The 20182-nt window shown below is 56.8% G+C and overlaps 2 protein-coding genes across 7 annotated transcripts; one reads left to right on the plus strand and one right to left on the minus strand.

The window, feature by feature from the left end:
* Nucleotides 1-1607: 1607 nt before the first annotated feature.
* Nucleotides 1608-7322, minus strand: TEX45 (testis expressed 45). Of its 4 annotated transcripts, none has more exons than XM_032309825.1 (9): nt 7181-7322; nt 5371-5950; nt 4377-4483; nt 4190-4290; nt 3849-3961; nt 3626-3735; nt 3087-3291; nt 2511-2596; nt 1608-2013 (listed from the first exon to the last, which is right to left on the minus strand). In XM_032309825.1, exons 1-9 carry the CDS (start codon nt 7193-7195, stop codon nt 1786-1788), a joined length of 1545 nt encoding a protein of 514 aa, XP_032165716.1. In that variant the 5' UTR covers nt 7196-7322; the 3' UTR covers nt 1608-1785. The 4 variants fall into 4 exon arrangements, 3 of the variants coding, with proteins under 3 accessions (XP_032165716.1, XP_032165729.1, XP_032165737.1); XR_004277944.1 differs by having other exon boundaries at nt 1926-2013; nt 2511-2631; XM_032309838.1 differs by lacking the exon at nt 1608-2013 and having other exon boundaries at nt 3087-3369; nt 3626-3709.
* Nucleotides 7323-7724: 402 nt separating this feature from the next.
* Nucleotides 7725-19837, plus strand: PEX11G (peroxisomal biogenesis factor 11 gamma). Of its 3 annotated transcripts, XM_032309892.1 has the most exons (7): nt 7725-8002; nt 11120-11323; nt 12983-13171; nt 14541-14719; nt 16542-16604; nt 17151-18517; nt 18692-19837. In XM_032309892.1, exons 3-6 carry the CDS (start codon nt 13133-13135, stop codon nt 17383-17385), a joined length of 516 nt encoding a protein of 171 aa, XP_032165783.1. In that variant the 5' UTR covers nt 7725-8002; nt 11120-11323; nt 12983-13132; the 3' UTR covers nt 17386-18517; nt 18692-19837. The 3 variants fall into 3 exon arrangements, with proteins under 3 accessions (XP_032165783.1, XP_032165774.1, XP_032165764.1); XM_032309883.1 differs by lacking the exons at nt 7725-8002; nt 11120-11323 and adding an exon at nt 11561-11659; XM_032309873.1 differs by lacking the exons at nt 7725-8002; nt 11120-11323; nt 12983-13171; nt 14541-14719; nt 16542-16604 and having other exon boundaries at nt 17393-18517.
* Nucleotides 19838-20182: the final 345 nt, after the last annotated feature.

Genomic DNA, 20182 nt, shown 5'->3' on the forward strand with positions numbered 1-20182 from the left:
AAATCTGCCTCCTTAGAACTCATACATCACTTTTCATCTTGTGTCTGTGTTGCTTTAAACCACTCCTAGAAGCAGGCAGGAACACGCATTTTTCAGCAACCAGAGCTACGTGGAAATGAATACCAAAGTCAGCTTTCTGAGCTTCCTGGCAGGCAAAGCAAAAATAAAAGGTCTTTTAGATAAGGGTAGTCTGATCAACAACCAGACCAGCTTCACCAGGAGAGTCTGATTTTGTCCTAGGGATCATTGCAGGTTGGGTTCATTGCAGTGGTTTTTCAACCCACTCTTCCCCCACCCCCCAGGGGACATTTGGCAATGCCTGGAGATATTTTTGGTTCACAGCCAGCTGGAGTAAAGGGAGAATGCTATTGGCATATAGTGGTTAGAGGTCAGGGATGAGGCTAAATGTCCTACAATGCACAGGAGAGCCTCTGACAATAAGGAAGAATCCCATCCAAAATGTCAGTAGTACTGGGACTGAGAAAACTTGATTCATCATGAGGTAACTCAGAAGCGTGTCATGTAGGTCTTTAGCAGAAGCAAGCAGAAGAGGGGTTTTGCAGCAAGCAGACCCTTGAACAGATAATAAAAGTGCAGCCAAAAGGGCCGTCTTATTCTGTGGGACTCAAAGCTGGACTCCTGTACTTCCTGTGGAAATGACAAATTGGCCTCACAGAATTGCTGCCCCTGGGGAAAGGGCTTCTGGTCGGGTTTGAGTTGGCTCTTAGTGGCTCATTGGACTGAAGGCCTTGGTCTTTGAAGGTCCGACTAGGGAGTCAGGGACAGAGTCAGAGAACCATGTGCATTCCCTGAAACCAGATTCTCAACAGCCGACAGAAGCAGGCCCTGGGCATGGCCCCCAAGGCCCATTTTACCCCAGAGAGAGCTAACCTCAACACACCCAGCCTTCAAGATGGGGGCGCTGTCCAAGGTACCATTTGTTGACACGCCTGTCAAACCCTGTCATTGACGGGGCTCCTCTCCATCCTCTTCCTTCCCCGCACTTTCCATTTTGTTCCTGGCTGGACACCTACTCCCTTGGACTTGATCATATCCTGATGACTTTTGTTGATTTGTCCCTGGACCCACCTCTGACCTGGGGACAAGTTGCCCAGCCAGCCAGCGCACTGTTGAGCTTCCAGCTTTCACCCACAATGGAGGAAATTGCTGGGTCACTCTCAACCTCTCTCCTCTCTGAACCCCAGCCCCTCTCTCAATGATTGAAAGCTCGTCCCATACCCTCAGCTTCCTCCTTCCTCCATACCTTCATGCTCAGAAGGGAAGTGTTCTCCCTGCTTGACCCCCCAGTCATACATACACTGACAAGTATGTATATTTCTCTTTTATAGCATTCTAAGGAGAGGGCTTTCATTCATCTCCATTTTACAGATGAGCAAACAGGTGAGGCTCAGAGGGGGTTAAGTGACATGCCCAAGACTACTGTGCAGGACAGAGAAGTGAAGATTTAGACTCTATCCTTTCAGCCCTAGGAGCCTGTGTTCTCAGCCCTTCGCCACACCACCCTGTTCAGTGCTATGACTCCTCTCTTCACATCATTCAGATCTGTTGGTGAACCAGAACACCTTACACTGAGTCCAACCGCCAAGGCTTTGCACAAGCTGGGACGGCCCCCTTGCCCAGAGTGGGGTGATCTTCAGGGCCTGTGGAAGTGTCTGTTCAGGACTGTTAGATGGAGTCACTCTCTCCTGCACTGTCCCCAACTTACCAAGCATCCTCTTTCATGGCTGACTGATGCGGAGGGGTGGGATGCTGCCATGACAGTGTTTATTGTTGGCTAGGGCATGGGTAGGTGGGGGCCTGGGGGGCCCGAGGGTCTACCTTCCCAGCCCCACACCCCCACTGGCGAAGGGAGCCCAGAGGCACATGGCTGTCCTGAAGATTGGTCAATCTCAGCACTGCTGGGCCCTGGTACTTGGAGGCAAACTCATCCTCATACTGGGTTGAGAAGAAGCGCTGTCTGCCCAGCGGGGGCTCAATGTGGCTGTATTTGCTCTGTGGAGACAGGGTGGGCAACCTGGCAAGATAGGCTGGAGGCTGGCTGACTTACTGGCCCCCCCTATGGTCCCCATGCCACCTTGGGGAGCAGCAAAGGCTGATGACTGGGCTCTGAGGAGGTGGGCAAAAGGTGCCCCACCTCAGGCTAAGCCAGGAGCTGGAGAAGCTGGAGAGAAACCAGTGACCCCTGGTATGACCCGAGGACTGCGGTGACCCTTGGTAACTATGAGGTAACCCTCAGCTGGGGGTATAACTGTGGCTGGTGATATAAAGGTGTCCTTGAGCTGACCCTGACACGACTCTGGGGGTGAGCTAGGGATGACCTTGAGGCTGGGTGACGTTAAGATGACCCTGTACCTGGGGTCATCCTAGAGAGACCCTGGAAGGACTTAACACTAATTCTGGGCCTGAGGTGACAGTGTTATCATCCCGAGACAAAGCTACACTGATTGGGGGGCTATCTGATCAGAGAGGTACCCTTCCCCGTCCCTCACCCGCTGAAGCATTTCCTCAGTCACGGAGGCTGGAGGTGTTCTATGAGGCTTCAGCATCTTCTGGTTCATGGTTAAAAAATCTGTTTCTGTTGATTTGGGTGGGGGTAATCGAGCTGAGGGGCTGAGCGAGGAGAGGTGTGGTCCCCAGGTAGGAACGTGGGAGATTAAGGATGGAGTAGGACTTCAGGGTAAAGCCTGAGCCAGCGGGGACGTTAGAGCAAAGGATGGGTTAGGAGGCGGGGCGGAGGGAGGATCCAGGGGCGTGGCAAGCTCGGGGCGGGGCAATGTAGGGCAGGCTAGTCCATGAGGGGGAGGAGCCAGAGTCTGGCAGAAGAGCATGGGTTAGAGCCGGGAGAGGGCAGATACGGAGAAGGTGGCGGTCGTGGTGGGGACTCAAGCCCACGAAGGGGCGGGCTGTCCTGGGGCCGAGTGAGGATCTCCGCCCAGGGGGTGGGATCTCGCGCTTCAGGAGGCGGAGCCAGAATCCGTCAGTGGGCGGGACAAAACTGGCCGGGGCGGGGTTAGAGCTGGGGCGGGGAAGGGCCCCCTGCCCCTCCCCGCCCCCAACCCGCTCACCGTCAGTGCCCCGGGGCAGGTTGCTAGGCATCAAGTGAAGATTGGGTGCTATCTGCACCTTCTCTGGCGTCGCAGGGGGGCAATAGTCCGTGCCCATGGAAGTCTGGAAGAACTGTTTGAGCAGCGAGGGGTCCCCTAGGCACACGTGACTCTTCAATTTCTCTAAAGGTACGTGGCGGCTGGGCGGTGCGGTCACCGGATGCGGCTGTTAAGATCACGTGGCATCTAGGAAGCTCCCGTGTCCGGAATCTCCCAAAACCCGGGTGGAGGAAAGAGGTGAGCGCTGTACGACGTTGGATAGCTCACACCCTCCATAGGCCCCACGTTGCTGGTGCTGGGAGTAGGCACTGTATCTCATTTTGCAGAACGAGCCACTGAGTGGCTTAACCCTAGATCCCGCAGGTAGATCCAGGAGATCCCCCCACCACATGTCAAGCTCACTCCGACCTCAGGACCTTTGCACTTGCTGTTCGTCCTGCCTGGGAAACCCTTTTCTCTGATGAACCCGGGGCGGGGGAGGGCCCCCCCTTCCTGCTGACCTGGCCATGGAAGAAATGCATGGACGTGGTGAGGCTGCCTGGACCAGGGCGCCAGTTTCCTTCCAGGATGTGCGATGCTGGAGTCTGGTCATGGTGAAGGACAAAACGCTCTGCCAGCGGCAGAGTAGGTGCTGAGCTGGCCTGGGAGGACCCCATGGGGAAGGGGGGGGTGGTTGGGAGAGGTCAGGAGGGGTAGGGGTGGCCAGGCCGGCAGTAGACTCACCTGGCTCTCGGGCATAGAAGTGTTCAGCCTTGGTGGTCCTGTCATGGAATAGGCCATCTCCAGGACGAATATTCACATAGTGGATGTGGGCTGCGGCCTGAGCCTTGTCATACCTGCAGATCAGCGGGGATTTGTCTGATCTGGGCCCTTGCAACGCCCAGGAAATGGGAGAGGGGAAGGCTTCCCAGAGGCCAATTTGTGGGGTGCTCATGGTGGGAGAGCCTCGCTTGTGAGTGATGGAGGCCTCAAAGGCACAGTATTGGCCCCAGAGCCTTAGGTGACACACTCCACGTGTCGCTGAGAGCCCTTCACCCTGGTGGAAGGCCACCATCTCTTTGTACCTCTCTGGGGGGAGACCCTGGGGTCTGTAGGCTTGCTTCTGCTCTGAACACATGGGCCCATAGCCAATCTTGGAGTCTCCCAGTTCGACGCTGGAGAAGGCCTGTGCGTGGACAGAAGTGGGAAGGGCAACACCACCCAGCCCCCATCACTGCCCTCCCCAGCAGCCTCAGCCCCACATGCATTTACCCTCTTACACATCAAGGCTGGTGGGCTCGGCAGGGCCTGGAAGTGTCTCTGGTAGGAGGTCCCATTGTCCTGTCTGCTGTGGTCCCACCTGAGGGGGTTGAGGCCCCCTGTAGATAAGCAAGAGTAGACAGAGAACTGAGCCCCCGCAGCCTCAAGCCCACTAGGATGCGAGTCCTTGCCTGGGAAGGGGAGCTGGGCAGTCCTGTCTAGCCTCCCCCAAGGGCTGTGTGGAAAACATCCAAAATAACACAAGGAATGATAACAAGACTACCAAATATTGAACCTGCCATCAAGGTTAAGGGCTTCGAACCTCATTTGCAGGACTCATATTCTCCCCACCTCACAGCCTTTGGGAGGCTCAGAGAGGCAAAATGACTTGCCAGAAGTCACAGAAATGCAAAACCAGAACAAGTCCAGTTCAGATCTGACAATCCCTGAATCCAGCGTGGAGGGCCTCTGACTAGTGACTCCCCCTGCGGGTCCTCTTGAACCACAGAGTTGGAAAATCGCACGAATGACAGCTACTCTTTTCTGAGCGCTCCCTGGATGCCAGCTGCACCATGCACTCGGCGCCTTTGGCTTCAGCAGCTCCTGCGAAATGGGGCGCTGTTGTGGCACCGAGGAAAATCCAGGCTTGGAATGGTCTACTTGCTCTAACCTGGTTCCAAGCCACCACTTCTGGCCCTGGCACACTCCCTTGAAAAAAAATAAAATTCAGGACCTGTGCCATTCTATGAGTATAGAAACTGAGGATCCGGGAGGTTCCAGATTTTCCTGGGCTCGGCACTATTGATATTTGGGGCTGGAAAATTCTTTACTGGGGCGAGTTGTCCTGTGCGTGATAGCATCCCTGGTCTCCTTCATCCCCTGCTAGTAGCACTTCTCCGCCAACCAAAACGATCTCCACACTCAGCCGCGTGTCCCCTGGGGGAGGGCGCGGAAACCCCGCCCACCGGGAGTTGGCAAGTCGCGCTGGCCGCCCGGGCGCCCTCACCGAGGTGGCAGCAGGGCGCGCGGGGCTGCGGGCACGGGTCGTGGGGCAGGTAAAACGCCTGGTAGGTAGTGGGGGGGATGCCCAGCTTGGCTGGGTCGCCAGGCGGCACCGAGTCGCGGTCGAAGATGAGCCGCGCGCCGCGGATCTGCTCGCTCGCGCGCGCCGGCGGCTCCGGCCAGCCGAAGTCGGCGCGCACGGTGGAGAGGCTGGTGCGGACGCGCGAGTCCGCGAGCACGCGCCAGTTGCTGGCCTGCATGGCGAGGGTGCGCTCCCGCAACTCCGATCGCCGGGACGGCGACGGCCCCGGGGGTGCGTACACGCCGTGCGTCTCGGACTCGAGTCGCGTGCCCGCCGAGCGCGTGTCCTGTGCGAAGAGGGACCCGCGGGGCGGCGCCTGGCACTGCTGCGCACGGGTGCCGCCTGGGGGGGCCGGGAAGTCCCGATGCGATGTGGACTGCATGTCGCCCACGTGCAGCCGCGGGTCGGGCCCCAGTGCAAAGTGCGAGGCCTTGAGGAAGTCCAGCCGGGACATCGGGCATGGCAGCGGGGTGACCGCGGCCATCGCGGGGCAGGGCGCCACCTGGGAGGGGCGGAGATCCGGGAGTGAGCAAGCGCCGGGCTGGAGGACAATGCTGCCTTTTATTCCTGCCTGTGTTCCAGGCGTGGGGCACTCGGGGTTGGGGACATTGTGGAAAGAAAAGAAAAGAAAAGAAAAACAAAAACAAAACAGGCCCAGCCCCGGCACCTGCCCCAGGGAAAGGAGAGATATCATCATTCATTTGAGGCTTACTGTGTGCCAGGTACTGTTCTAGGTTCTCGGAAGGGGTAACATCAGATAACAAAACAGACCAAGAGCTGTACCCTTGGGGAGTTAATACTGGGGCGAAGAGACGACGGACAATACTGAATAAACGCACTGCCATCAACTGCGGAGTTAGGAGAAGGAGCTAAGGCCTGCGGGTGAAAACGTCACACTGGGAAGGAGGATGGGGCTGAGGCTGGGACGGTTGCAGTTTCGGATCGAGTGGAGCCCCTGAGAGGACAGTTGAGCACCTGGAAAAGGTGGGAGGGCAGCTTTGGGGTACCCGGCGAATAGCATTCCAGGCAGAAGAAGCAGCAGGTGCAAAGGCCCTGCCTGGAGGGGGTCAGTGCAGAGTGAGCCGCAGGAGGGGCTGAAGAATGAACCACTGCATTCTACAGTTTGTCTGATACAGGAGCCCTCTCTCCTCATTCTCAGTCAGTGGTCAAGGCCATGGCTCTCCCCTTCAATGTCTGCTCAGTCCTGGCCACTGTCCTATCTGTGCCACACACCTCCTCGTGGGGCTTCCTGCCTCCTGCGGTTGCCCTCCAGGATCTCTTCCTTCCCTCAAACTCTCTGAAGCTTAGACACCGCTCAGTCCACTTCCCTGATCTCCAGTTCCCGGCTGTCAGCGCCCCAGTTAGCTAACTGGGACTTCCTTGCCTTTGCTCAGAACGGAAAAGTCGCCCTCCCCCTCGTCCTACCACACCCCTAGAGCAGGTTCACCCCCTGCCCAGACCATGTCCGCTCACAGCTAGCTCACGTCGACCTCTTTAGAAAGCAGGCATCAAGCATGATAACAAGACGACAGTTTTTCAGTGTCTGTGTTTGCTTTTTTTTTTTTTTCTTTTTTTACCATTTTGGCAGCAAAAAGAGTTGAGAGTTGAGAAGTCTTCTTATAGTTGATGGAGAATTGGACAACTGAAGTTACTAGCTAGGTCACCTTGGAATAAGTAACTGGGCTCCCATCAGCTTCAGCTTCCACATCAGGGATGACGATAAGGGACTTACCTCAAGGGGTGACATGGGGACTACTGAGTCTTAGAAGATGCGCTTGGCAACCGGCCTGAACCTCGAGACTTCCTGACTCTGTCCCCAGTCTCCCAGAGGATGCTCACACATTCCTTGTTCTTTCCAAGGCTGCGTCCCACTGTGGCCCAGCTCTGCCTATTGTGACCAAAGAGCTTCCCCCAGACGGTGCTGTCACAATGGTCTCCCAGGAGCTCTGAGGGCGGCTGGGAGAAAGATCAGGAGTGAGGCCAGAGGATCCCACCTCCTGAGAGCTCAAGAGAGCTTGGCAAGTGACTTCTCGAAGCCTCAGTTTTGTCATCTGGAAAATGGGGGTGGAGAATGGTGACCACTTCAGAAAGCCGCAGTGAGGATGGGGGGCAGGTGTTCATGAGTATAATTTCCCAAAGTTTTCCTGCTGGTCGGCTTCCTAACACTCCCCACACAGAATGGGGGGGACATCTTTGGTCTTTGGGTCCCTGCAATGCTTAATGTCATTCCAGGACTCATTCCTTTCTCCCCTTCCTTTTTTCCTTTTTTCTTCTCCCCTCCCTTTCTTCCTTCAACTGTCATTGTAACATTAGCTAATACCTCTCCAGGGCTTATTTAACTGAGTGGGTTTCTTCTCACTAAATTCGAGCAAATTGTCATTTTGTCCACCGGGTTGAGGTCCTGTCACTGGCTCTCCTGTCTGGAGCCCAGCTGAGGGCTTTGGCCCAGCCAGGTTGTTGCAAAGACACATTTCAGCCTTGTCCTTCTGCCCTCTGGGAAAAGAAGGACCAGGAGGTGGATCCTGGATGCCGTCAGGACACAAAGGGACGAGAGGTAATTCTCTTATTGAGGGTCTTAGTTTTTATCAGAAAGTCTAAGGAATGAAGCAAGAATAAAGCGGTCATTGGTGAAGGATCAGTAGTCCGTCAGACTCTCCAGGACGAGGGGACGTGTGGTTTGCTGCTGTGGTTTGGACAATGCTCATGTTTTGCCTGCATTCAGACGTGATCACAGAGCGAGCTTGTTTTGTCTCGTTCTGCCACGGCCACGGAGTGGCCTTGTCCGTTGTTGGCATTCTGCAGAATTATTTATGTCCCACAGGAGAACACCAGGGCTTAGCTGGGACAGCCAGGCCAGCTCCTAGCAACAACAAGGCCAGCTGTGGAGCTGCTTGCTCCTGTCTCTCTCTCAAGGGTCAAGCTTGGCCCTAACCAGATGGTGGAGGGCGCTGGGAGGGCTGGGCAGGGCTTGTAAGACTCACTGCTCTCTGCTTGATGCCTGGCACAGGGCCTGGCTCTCAGCAGTCACTCAGAAAATGTACTGTGCGATTATGAAGCTGTCAGGGACAGCAGGGGCTCAAGAGAAGGGATCTGGCCAGTCAGGCAGCAGCGTGCGCTACAGCCCGAGACCCTCTTCCCTCTGCAGGCCTTGGGCTTGGCTCGGATTTTTTTTCTGCTGCAGGAACAGCTTCCCTAGTTGGGGGGTGGGGCACACAGATGCCTGTGCCCAAGTCTTAAGCAAGGAAGGCTGTGGTCAGATGTGGGGGTTAAAGAGTCTCTTGACTCCCCATCTTGAGATGCTGTAGGGAAGACAGACCTGGGGAGGCAGGTCTGGGGGTCCGGGGCTTGGAGAGAGGAGGGGTCTGCCTATGGAGGGGGCTGTGGGCCAGAAGGAAGTGGATGGATTCCAGTGACACTGGGATGTAGGAGGGGCATGTGTGGAGAGAAAGAGGTGAGCATGATGTCCAGGTCTGGGACTGGAGGGGCAGCCTGGAGATGGGGACACGGGAGAGCAAGATGTCCCAGAGGATGCTGGGACATGTTGAGTGTGGGGATAGGGCTGGTGGGATGTGCAGGGAAAGTGTCCAGGTGGCAGGTGGGAGCAGGAGTCAGGTTAGCGTTAAAGAGGCATGAGGGAGAGGTCAGTGAAGAGGGGGCCAGGGAAGTCGTGGGAGTAGATGAGATTTCCCAGGATCGTGTGGATGGAGTGTGAGCCCAGAGCTTTGGGCGGACAGCTGAGCCCGGACGTCTGTGGCACTTCCTGAGAAACTGTTTTGTGCAGGCTGTGGGGATTTAACTATGACCAAGACAAGTCAAAGTCCTCATGTTCTGCTGAGAGACAAATAACTAGGCAGCTAGATAAAGAAGCAATATAGTTATGTTAGAATAGTACTCTAAGCTTAGGAGGAAAACAAGGCAGCAGGAAATATGGGTAGGAATTGTCCAGGAGGGTGTGATGGGGAGGTCCAATGAAAAGATAATGTCCAAATAAACATGAGGAGGAGGTGAGGGAGGGAACCATGTGGGAATCTGGAGGCAGAGGGTATAGCCAGTGCAAAGGCCCTGGGGCAGAAGTGTTCTTACTGTAATTTCAAGGACCAGGAGGAAGGCCGTGTGGTTGAAAATAAGGGAATGAGGGGCACCTGGGTGGCTCAGTGGGTTAAGTCTCTACCTTCGGCTCAGGTCATGATCCCAGGGTCCTGGGATCGAGCCTGAGTCGGGCTCTCTGCTCGGCGGGGAGCCTGCTTCTCCCTCTCTCTCTGCCTGCCTCTCTGCCTACTTGTGATCTCTCTCTGTCAAATAAACCAATAAAATCTTAAAAAAAAAAAAAAGAAAAAAGAAAAAGAAAAGAAGGGAATGAGGCAGAAAGGGTTGTAGAAGTTGAAATCAAGGGGAAATATTTGGCAAAAGGCAGCCAGTCCACATCATGAATCATTAGGGAAATATAAAGCAAACCTATAGTGAGAGATACAGTGCCCCACCCAGCAGGATGGTCATAATAATAATAGGGCAATAATGGTAGTAAGGAAGCAAAATAAGAGTGTTGACAGAAATGTGGAGAATGCAGCGCATCGCTGGTGGGAAAGTCAAGTGGTGCAGCTAATGTGGAAGAGAGTCTGGTGGTTCCTCAAAAAGTCAAACACAGAGCTACCCTATGACCCAGCCATCCCACTCCTGGGAATCTACCCAAAGGAACTGAAGTTGAAGGCAGGGACTTGAACAGATAGCTATATGCACACCCAGGTTCATAGCGGCATTATTCAGTCGCCAAAATGTGGAAACAATCCAATGGTCCATCAGTGGCTGAGTGGATAAACGAAATGCAGCAGATCCATTCAAGGGAATATTACACAGCCAGCAAGGGAATGGAGTTTGTTGTGTTTTTTAAGATTATTTATTTGTAAGGAAGAGAGAGAGCACAGACAGGCAGGCAGAGTGGCAGGCAGAGGCAGAAGGAGAAGCAGGCTCCCTGCTGAGCAAGGAGCCAGATGTGGGTCCCTGTCCCAGGACTCAGGGATCATGACCTGAGCCGAAGACACCGACTGAGCCACCCAGGCGTCCCAAGGAACGGAGTATTGATATAAGCTACAACGTGGATGAATCCCCGGAAAGGCGATGCTAAGTGAAAGAAGCCAAACATGAATGATCACACACCGCATTATTCCATTTATATGAAATATCCAGAATGGGTAAACCCACTGAGACAAACCAGACAGTGAGGGTTGGGGGCTGGGTAAGGAGGAATAGATTTAACTACTTGCCAGAATTATGGGGTCTCCTCTGAGGGCGAAGAAAATGTTTTGAAGCTAAAAAGGGGTGATATTTGTCCATGTGGGTGTTGCAAATACCACTTCATTGTATGTCTTAAAACGGTGACTCATATGTGTCACAATTAAAAAAAAAAAAAAAAGGCAAACGGGTCATGTTAACTTTTTGAAAAATTTCATTGGACTTTTTGATGAGAGAATACACATATGCTGCACAAAATTCAAAAGCTACGAAAATTATGCCAGATGATGGTTTGTAACTCAACTTACTGTAGTCGTTTCATGGTGTCTGGGTCAAACCTTGCTGCCGTGCACCTGAAAATCATACAGTGATGCACACCTATGTTGGGGGCGGGGAGCTACGATGGGGTACAGAGGTGAACGATTTAATATCCTCTTCCCAGCCACATAGTTACCCTCTTCGGAGCAATTCGTTACCAGAATCTCGCCTCTTCTAGAACGAGTGTAGGAGTTTCCTTAACATTCTCAGAATGTCTTTCACGAATTAACAAAAGCTGTACCTGCTCCCTGTAGACAAGCAGACAACGCAGAAAGGGGGAAGCGCAGAAATTAAAAGGAAAAATCCCTTCCTGAACCAGAGCAAACAGGTTGGTGCTTTCGCTTGGATATTACTTTTGTGGGCAGGTGGTTAACTTTGAAAAGACGAGTCGTCGCGGCGGGCTCCCAGGGCTGTCTGGGTGCACACGTGGCCGCAACTAGCCTGCAAACCCGTCCGGATCCCTGCAGCGGACAAAGACTGCGTCTGGGGACAAAGGGTCGCTGCCGCGCCTGCGCAGAGCGTTCCGGGGGGGCGTGGCCTAGCACCTTGCCCCGCCCCCCGGCGCGGCGCGCAGACGCCACTGTGGCGTCACGGCGGAGTTGCCATGGCGGTGCTGAGCGGCCTGGCGGCGGCGCTGGAATCGTACAGGGGTCGGGACCGCCTGGTGAGGCTGGGGCGGAGCGCGGCCGGAGGTCCCGGATCAGGGCCGGAGCTCAGTGACTGGAAACTGAGGCCGGAGCGGGGCGGGGCGCTCAGGATCCCCCGTCGCCGAGGCGTCCTCCCGGCTGGGCTTCGACCCTGTCCCCTAGCGGTGGACAAGCAGGTTGTTCCTGCTGACTCATCATGGTGGGGTATTTTTCAATACCAGCCAAATCCGCAAGTTTGGACATTTGGGATCCGACCCGACCACTGAAGGCGGTCACTGGGTTGTCCCAGGCAGTCTCCTATGAGGACGCAGGGTGTGGCAGCGCTGCCTCTACGGCGGGGCATTGAGGTTGCGACCGAATCCCCTATAAATGGGCATTTAGGTTGTTAACAGCTCAGCCTGGCTGGACATTTACAGGCCACCCCAACCCCTGTTTGAACATTTAGGATCTGACTAGGCTGCCCTAGTTGGTTCCTGGGTCGTCCCTAACAATCTCATACGGGATTTAAGATGTTTAGGGCTTTCCCATATGGCTGGAAGGCCCTTGAAGGCGGACACTCAGCTTGCTCCTACATAAGCTTTTCTCTCTTACAGGCCGGCATCTAGGTTGTACCAGGAAATATACCAGAACGTACCAGTGGTGGACAGTTAGGTCCCATTCAAATCCCCTATGACTGGGCATTCAGGTTTTAATCAACTCCCAAGGTGCACATTTAAAATGCAGAGTTTTGCTGTTACAAAGGGACTGAAAAATTGTGAGAGTAACATATTAGCAGGAAAAAGCAATTTCTGGAAAGCAGATAAAATAAAGCTGTGAGGGTGGTGAAGCTGACCCAGTTCCCTATGCCCCAAGTTACCCACTGAGTGGATTCCTTCTCACTGAAGTAACTCGAGCAGATTACTCTTTGGCTCACTGGGCTCAGGCCCCGCCGCTTCGCTCCCCAGTCCAGCTACTGACATTGGTCCAGCTGGGCAGATGCCAATATGCACACCCGCCTCATTCTCCGGGCTGCTGGGGAAGGGAGACCACCAGCTGCGGAATGGTTGCATTTTCTCGTGACATCTGTCTCTAAAGGGTGTGCCCCTCAGGGATACGAACCAGCACTGCCTTAGGGTCTCTGCAGTGACTTTTGGACAGTGAGGTTATGTTTCTTCATTTGTCCCACCTGGAAGGACCTCTTAAAACTCTCAGCTTTTATTGGAAGTTTGTTGATCTAGTCCGCACAACCCGCCCCCCGACCGCCGGCCCCCAACTTGATTCCATGCGACCCGCGGCCACGTGGGGGCCCATTAGCTCAGCGCAGGAGCAGGGCCCTGCTGACTGCTGCTGGTTTCCCACAGATCCGAACGCTGGGGTACTGCTGCCAGCTGGTTGGCGGGGTCCTGGTGGAGCGATGTCCAGCCAGGTCGGAAGTGGGGACGCGTCTGCTGACCCTGTCCTCCCAGCTCAGCCACTGTAGGACCGTCCTGCGACTCTTTGACGATGTGGCCATGTTTATCTACACGAAGCAGTACGGCCTGGGGGCAGAGGTAACAGGGCGTGTGGGGCCCTACACTCTGGGAAACCGGTGTTTCATGCACTTGTCTAGAGGCAATGGTGCGGGCCAAAATTTTGCTTGCTTTTGTGAGATGATCAGTTGTTCTCATTTGAATTTAAATGAAAAAATAGCTTATCCGTTCATATGTTCCGAAAGGCTATGTGATTAAAAAGCCTCCCTCCTTCCTGACCCCCCCACCCTGGTTTTCCTCCTCCGAGGCAGCTACTGTTGTCAGCTCTTTCTGATTCCTTCATGAGGTGTCCCGAATGTGCACAGGCAAATCACCTTGTTCATGTAATTAGTCAGGCGCCGTGTGCAGTGTTCGGCCACTTGCTTTTTTCTCTTAAACCGCACAGCTTGGAGGTCGCCCCCTATCAGTCCAAAGAGAGCTTCTTCCTTCCAAGAACACCAAGGCTTCCGAAAAGAGCCACACCGTGCTCTGCTGTAGAGCTGATCCCCCACCAACGGACATGTTGACTTTGCTGTTACAGCAGAGGATGTGTCCCCAGGGAGTGGGTCCAGAAGCTGCCCTGGGCCGGCCTGGCCAAGTTATGCCCCTACCTGTCTCCGACCCTACCTGTCTCCGACCCCCCGCCCCGCCATCCCCTCTCTGAGCCACTCCATGTTCAGATGCACACACCCTCGTGCCACTCCAAAGCCCATGGCCCAGTCACCTCCATCTCAGGTGCTTTCTGGACTTTCCTCTTGTTTGGACGCCCAGACCAAGACCAAGCCTGATGGCAGTCACAGGGCAACATCCAGGCCCGGCAGCCTGGTCCATGGCTGGGCACTGCCAGGGAAGAGGTACTTAGGGGCTGGTGAGCCCTGTCTGGTTTGGGGAGCTGACCCAGGACTTACGGCCTAGTGCCCACTTACTGTCGTCACTGAGTGTCACGTCCCCCATCCGTCTCCCCGCCCCCCCTCGTCCCCGCTCTCCTAGAGCCCTGTGCCTGGAGAGCTGTGGGCAGAACTGGAAGGCTGCAGGGTGGGAAGGCCCTGATGCAGCGCCTCTCAAAGTTCTTCTACTCGGGACTCCTCTGGGAACTTAAAAGACATTTCAGTACCAGGGCCTAGGCTGGACCTAGCAAGGCAGAATCCCTGGGGCTCACACGGGGTTTTGAAGCTTCCAGGGCATCCCCTGTGCAGCCAAGCTGACTGCTGCTACTCCACCGGGCCATGACGACCGAACACACCTCTGAGAAGCAGGAATGAGGCCTTTCTTCCCCGAGGTGGCCAGCCATGGGCCGGCCTGCTGGGCCTCGGCGCTGCCCTGTGACTGCTATTGGGCTTGGCCTGGGTCCTTAAGACGGGCCTGGCTAGGTCTGACTCCAGGCCCATGTCCCCCATCCCCGGTCCTGCAGGAGGAGGACATCTTTGTCCGCTGCGTGTCGGTCCTCGGCAACCTGGCCGACCAGCTCTACTACCCCTGTGAGCACATCGCCTGGGCTGCTGATGCCAAGATCCTTCGCGTGGACTCTGCCCGGTGGTGGACACTGAGCACAGCCTTCTGGGGCCTCTCCCTGCTCCTGGGCATTGCCAGGTATGTGGCCCTAATGCCCTCCAGCTGGCTATAAGGGGCATCTCCCTGGATCCGGCCCTCTCTCCATCTCCAGAGCACATCCCCACAGCCCGCTCGCTTGGGCACGTCTCCGGCTCCAACCCTGCTGCCTCCCCCTCCTGAGGGCCCTGTGAGGACCCCCTATCCTCGTCCATCTGCAGAGTCATTTGTGCCGTGTCAGAGAGCACGCTCACAGGGCTTGGGAGTATTAGGATGTGGACATCTATGGAGGGCATGGTTGTGCCCACTGGACCCAGGACACAGAAAGAACTCCAGGCTGGGGACAGAGGGAGACGGTGGGACTGCCTTTCCCCGGGTCTCTGAACTCCGGGGTTGCGTGGTTGTCGGTAAACATCCCCAAAGAGAACAGCCAGGAGTTTCCTGCCTGGCTATGTGCTTCTGAAACCCACACTAGAACTTTCTACAACTTTCAAATAAGGTTTTCCTTTTGAACATTTTTCTCTCCGTACAGGGGCTCAGTGGGATTGTTCTGAGCTCCCTGATCCGAAGGCACAGGCGGGCCTCTCAGATCCCCGGAGGGGTGGGGGCGGAGCCCACATCAGCTGCCATTTCCCACCCCCAGACACCGACATTCCAAAGCCCTTGTTTTCCCCAGGGACACATCCCCTAATTATACTGTTATCATCGATGGTCTGGAACATGAGAACAAACTCCAGAGTGGAAGGTTCAAGCCATCCACAGTCCAATGTGGAGATCCCCAACTCTCCATACAGCTCCCAGAGGGCTGGCTCCCGGCCTCTCCTCACAGTGCCTGGGACCTCTGGCCCCAAGATGCTTCGCGTTCCTGTTTTAGAGCATCCTTGGTCCCATTAATTTGTTTCTAAAATTTTTTCTAAAAAAATTTTTGAGTCATCTCTACACCCAAAGTGGGGCTTGAACTCACAACCCTGAGATCGATTGTGCCAGGCTGCACCAACTGAGCCTGCCAGGCTCCCGGATCCATTAATTTTTAAAAATAGACTTTCATTTTTAGTCCATCTTCCCAGCGCAATTGAACCGAAAGAGAAAAGAGCTTCTGCAGGTTCCCCACCAGCCCCACAGCCCCTCCATTATCAAACTCCCCCAGCAGCTGATGAAGCCACATCGACAAGTCACGGGCACCCCAAGACCGTGGTTTACATCAGGATTCACTGGGTGGCGCGTCCTGGGGGCCTGGACAGGTGTGGAATGAGACATGTCCGCTGCTGTGCGATCACAGAGTGGTGGCATCGGCCTCAGATCGTCTGTGCTCGGCCTCTTCGTTTTTAAAGCTTATACTTTTCCCATCATTTCTCTCTTATCTGGGGTGAGCAAGTGTGGGGGGTCCCAACCAGGTGTCCGTAGGACCCCAAGTGCCTGAGAGTCAGCAGGGGGGTTGTTGCAGCAATGCAGAGGCCCAGGTGGCGAGAGGTTTGGATTTGGCGAGTCGGGACCCGGGGCGCAGGAATTGGCGTTTTGTCCCGGTCTTCCAGGGGGCCCCGATGCAGACCCACTTACTTCACTGCAGGGGCTGCCTTGGGTCCCATGCTCTCTGGGGACAGGCTGTGTGGACAGGGACATGTGGCTGGCTCTAGCATCAGAAGCACTAGATGCTTCCAGATCTTGTGTGGACAGGGCAGGCAGGTCAGGGCCTGAATTAGGAGTTGCCGGAAGCTTCTGAGGCCCAGGTGGGTCTGGAGCTCTGGGAGGGTGCACGACGGCTGCAGCTACATGTGGCCATCATGGCGGGTGGTGGCCTCTCCTCGGGCTGGCGCTGGGGAGCTAACCCCTGCGCCCCCAACCCTGCTTTCCTTGCCTGCTGCAGGTCCTTGAGGATGGTCCTGACGCTGAGATGGAAGCTGAGGGGCCCCGCGGTGGCCTTCACCAGGTACGACCCCGCGGTTTCGCCCTGGAGAAAGGGCGACTTCCTCCCGCAAGTTGGGGACCCTTGTGGGTTTCCCTAGCCAGGGAGGTGCCTTGAGCTGCCGCCAGTTTTTAGCCTCGCCCTTGTGCGGTCCTGCACGGGGACCTTACAGCAGCTCCAGGGGCTGGCCCAGATGGAGAAACTGAGGCTGGCTTGAGCCCTGTCACGGGACGTGGCTGAGCCCTCTTGGCTGCGTCCCATGCAGGGCGGGGGGTCAGAAACAGGTTTCTTAGGGACTGAGGTCACTGTTGCATCCCGGGAAGGAATGTGGGGCAACGCTGTGCCCACCAGCCAGCTCCGGGCCTGTCTCCAGGGCCCAGAGGACTGTGGTGTGGGTTTGAGACTTCCCCCGCCAGTCTGTGCCCTGTTCACGCTGGGGACTCCTTCTGGGGGCTGCGACAGGGACTCAGCCCCACCAGTTCTCACTCACTCTGCTGTCACCTCTCCCGCTGTTCGGGTGAGCCTGGGTGTGCGTGCGTCTTCCCCAGCCGCTTCTCTTTGCTCCCACAGCCGGCTGCCGCGGAGCAAGAGGAGGGCCATGGAGGCCCAGGTCCAGTCGGAGGTGCTGACCCTCCTGAGCAACGCGGCCGATCTGGCCAATGCTGTGCACTGGCTGCCTCCCGGCGTCCTGTGGGCTGGCCGCTTCCCCCCGTGGCTCGTGGGGCTCCTTGGGACCATCTCCTCCCTCCTCAGCATGTACCAGGCTGTCCTGGCCAGTGGCCAGGGCGAGGCCACCACCCCCTGATGTGGCCTGGGAGGCGTGGCTGCAGCCAGAACGCCACCGGAGCCCCTTCCACAAAGCAGAAATCACTTGGTGGGGGAGCTGGGTCTAACTGAGTGAGTCAATGCCAGGTGTAGGGAGTGTCCCCCAGAGGACACACAGGGCCACCTCGGGCGCACGCCCATTCTGGGGCAGGATGGGGGCAGGGGTGAGGTCTCCCAGGGTCCAAGAGCCAGGGCCTTTCTAACCAGGCTGGGGCTCCATGTGGGAGGCTTTTCTCAGGGCCAGAGGAGGGTCCCCAAGCCTCACATGTAGAAAAGGGTGCCGGGGGCCTCACAGCGCCTCGCGCGGCCCAAGTCCTGCATCATTCCAATAAAGGCGAGCTGGGGAGCAGGGATGGCGGACGCCACGCGGGCCTTGGGAAGGTCGAGATGATGATTGATTAAATAGCGTGTTGGTGCCAGGCCAAGCATGAGAGTTGATTTCTAAATCACTGCAAGCCCTCTCGCTCACACACCCTGTTCCTCTGGGGCAGCGACAGCCTTGTGCATTGTGGAGGGAGGCGGGGGTGGGGTGATGCCTGGAAACCACACCTCCCCGGCCCGCCTTCTGGAACATGCTTGGCCCAGTGGGTCCTCTCTGACTCTGCGAGCACAGCCCGCTGCCCCTGAGCAGCCTTTGGCCAAGGCGAGCAGCTCTCCTGTCTGGGGCACAGGGGCCACAGAGGCCACCCTTCACCAGGCCATGCCTGTGTCTTGTCCCCTGTGCAGCTCCAGGGTACTTGCTGCGGCCAGAGCATCTCGCACCCAGCCACAGCTCGGGCCCAGCGCCCCTCTGAGTGCTTTATGGACTCGTCTGCGGCCAGGCCTCGCCGGCTCCCGTCTCCCACCTCCCGGCGTGGGTTGGGATGTCTCTCGCAGACACGAGAGGCCTCGTGTGTGTGGCCTCAGGCAGGCGCCTGCAGATGGTGGCCAGCCCGCCCCTGCCCCTCTTGATGTGTCCGCGGACCCTCCACCTCGGAGCCCAGCCGGAAGCCGAGGGGATCAGGCTCTCCCTTACTTCCCGCGGCCAACGAGAATTGGCTTGCGGCCCCCGAGACTTCACAGGACACCTGCCCGATGTCTCGTCCTACAAGGAAGCTACGTGGTGGGAAGACGTGGGACGGAGGCCCCTCCAGGTTAACTCGGGGCGCAGTGGACCCGCCCACCTGGCCCTGGGCGAGGGGAGGGACCAGGCTCGGTCAGTCTCCCCCTCCCCTCGTGCTCGCCTTGGCCCTTAGCAGAGGCCCCCTTCCCAGCACTCCGGGCACCGGGGGGGGGGGCAGTTCCAGGAGCACCCACTTCCCTGCCTGTAAGGCACTTGGAGCGCTGTTTGGGGGGCACCACACATAGCCAGCTTGTCTGGCTCAACAGGCTGGTGTCCCCATGGGCCTGGGTAGAGCCAGATGCCGGGCAGCTGGGAAGCACCCTCTGTAGTGTGGCCAAACCCCCCGCCTACTGCCCTTCCTTGCCTGGCAGCTTCAGCCTCTTGCGGGGGGGCAAGGCCAGCCAGTTCCTGGGAGCGGGACCTACAGGCGTTCTCCCAGGCCCCAGGCAGCACTTGCTGTCACCAACTCAGCTCCTTTGGGCACAGAGAGGCAGATGGGCCTTAGGGATGGCCCTGCTCGGGGTGACAGCTCCTTGTCTAGGAAGCTACCATTCCAAGAGCACCGGGACCCTGCCTGAGCAGCGAGGACCTGGTCACATCCCCACCCCTCCCTCAGCCTTGTCTGGAGGGCTGCTCCTGGGGGGCCCCACGCGTCCCCACTGCCTCCGCCTCTCGATGCCTGGATGCAGTCATCGTCTGGAGCTTCCTGGGTGCAGCGTGTGGGGCCCTGGGCATGGGGTCCAGGCCTCCCCAAGGTCATCCTGCAGCAGAAGGTAAGGGGCGCCCCTTCCAGCACTGACCTTTGGGCCGAGGCTCCTACGACAAAACCCCGAGCCCCCTTCAACAAAACCTCGAACACTCCCGTCGGCTCATCTTCGACACCTTTATTGCTGGAATCAGGTCTTCAGTTCTAGGGCGGGTCTCTAAGACCCCGCGGTGAGGAAATGCTGCAATCATCGTAAAAGTAATTGTCGGGTGGACTAAGATTATGGTCACAACGAACAAGGACGTGCACGGGTTCCACGGAAATAAAGAGCATCTGCTCAACCACCAACCGTACAAGTAAAATTGGGCTCTCCCCAGGAGGGACCTCGCCGGGATGAGAGACAGACCACCATCGACACTGACCGTGGCGGGACACCCTGGTTCCTGCCACATGGCTGAGCGGAGAGTCCTTGGACTTGTCACCGGCTGAGGAATCGTGGTGTCTTGGAGGGTCAGACCAGAGCAGGCGGCCAGGGGCACGTGGCGGTGAAATCACCCAGCATGAGGGCCCGGGAATGTTCTCTTCACAAGGAGGCAGAAACTTAAAGTCGACCTTGCTAAAGTGCTCGGAGACGTCTCAGTACGAAAACAACACTGACCACAGACATGGCACGGAAGAGCTTGGACGCGTCACGGGGCCGAGGGAGGACGCCTGTCCTTGCTCCCCGAGGACGCGCAGATGCTGCAGACCCCAAGGACAGTGGAAGGCAGGGGAGGGGAGGGAGCGTGCAAAGATTCTCAGAAAGGCCGGGCTTGGCACACCATTCACTGTGCCTGGGAGAGGTTCAGAACTGGTCAGCTGGGGTCCCAGTCCTCCGGTTGCCGCTTTGGGAGGGACAGGGCTCTGGGCTCAGTGGGGTGGGGGTGGGGGGGCCTGGGGAGCAAAGGCTGGCGTATCCTCACCCGCCAC

This window comes from Mustela erminea, chromosome 1, assembly GCF_009829155.1.
Source record: "Mustela erminea isolate mMusErm1 chromosome 1, mMusErm1.Pri, whole genome shotgun sequence".
Taxonomy (NCBI): domain Eukaryota; kingdom Metazoa; phylum Chordata; class Mammalia; order Carnivora; family Mustelidae; genus Mustela; species Mustela erminea.

Coding starts and splice junctions, on each gene's coding strand:
- PEX11G (XM_032309873.1), top strand. CDS start 17,938: ATGCCTGGAAACCACACCTCCCCGGCCCGCCTTCTGGAACATGCTTGG. Junction 18,518..18,691: donor AAGCTACGTGGTGGGAAGAC/GTGGGACGGAGG, acceptor GGGCAGTTCCAG/GAGCACCCACTTCCCTGCCT.
- TEX45 (XM_032309825.1), bottom strand. Junction 4,484..5,370: donor CGCGCCCTGCTGCCACCTCG/GTGAGGGCGCCC, acceptor GCTTATCTACAG/GGGGCCTCAACCCCCTCAGG. Junction 3,292..3,625: donor TGCATTTCTTCCATGGCCAG/GTCAGCAGGAAG, acceptor TGATCTTAACAG/CCGCATCCGGTGACCGCACC.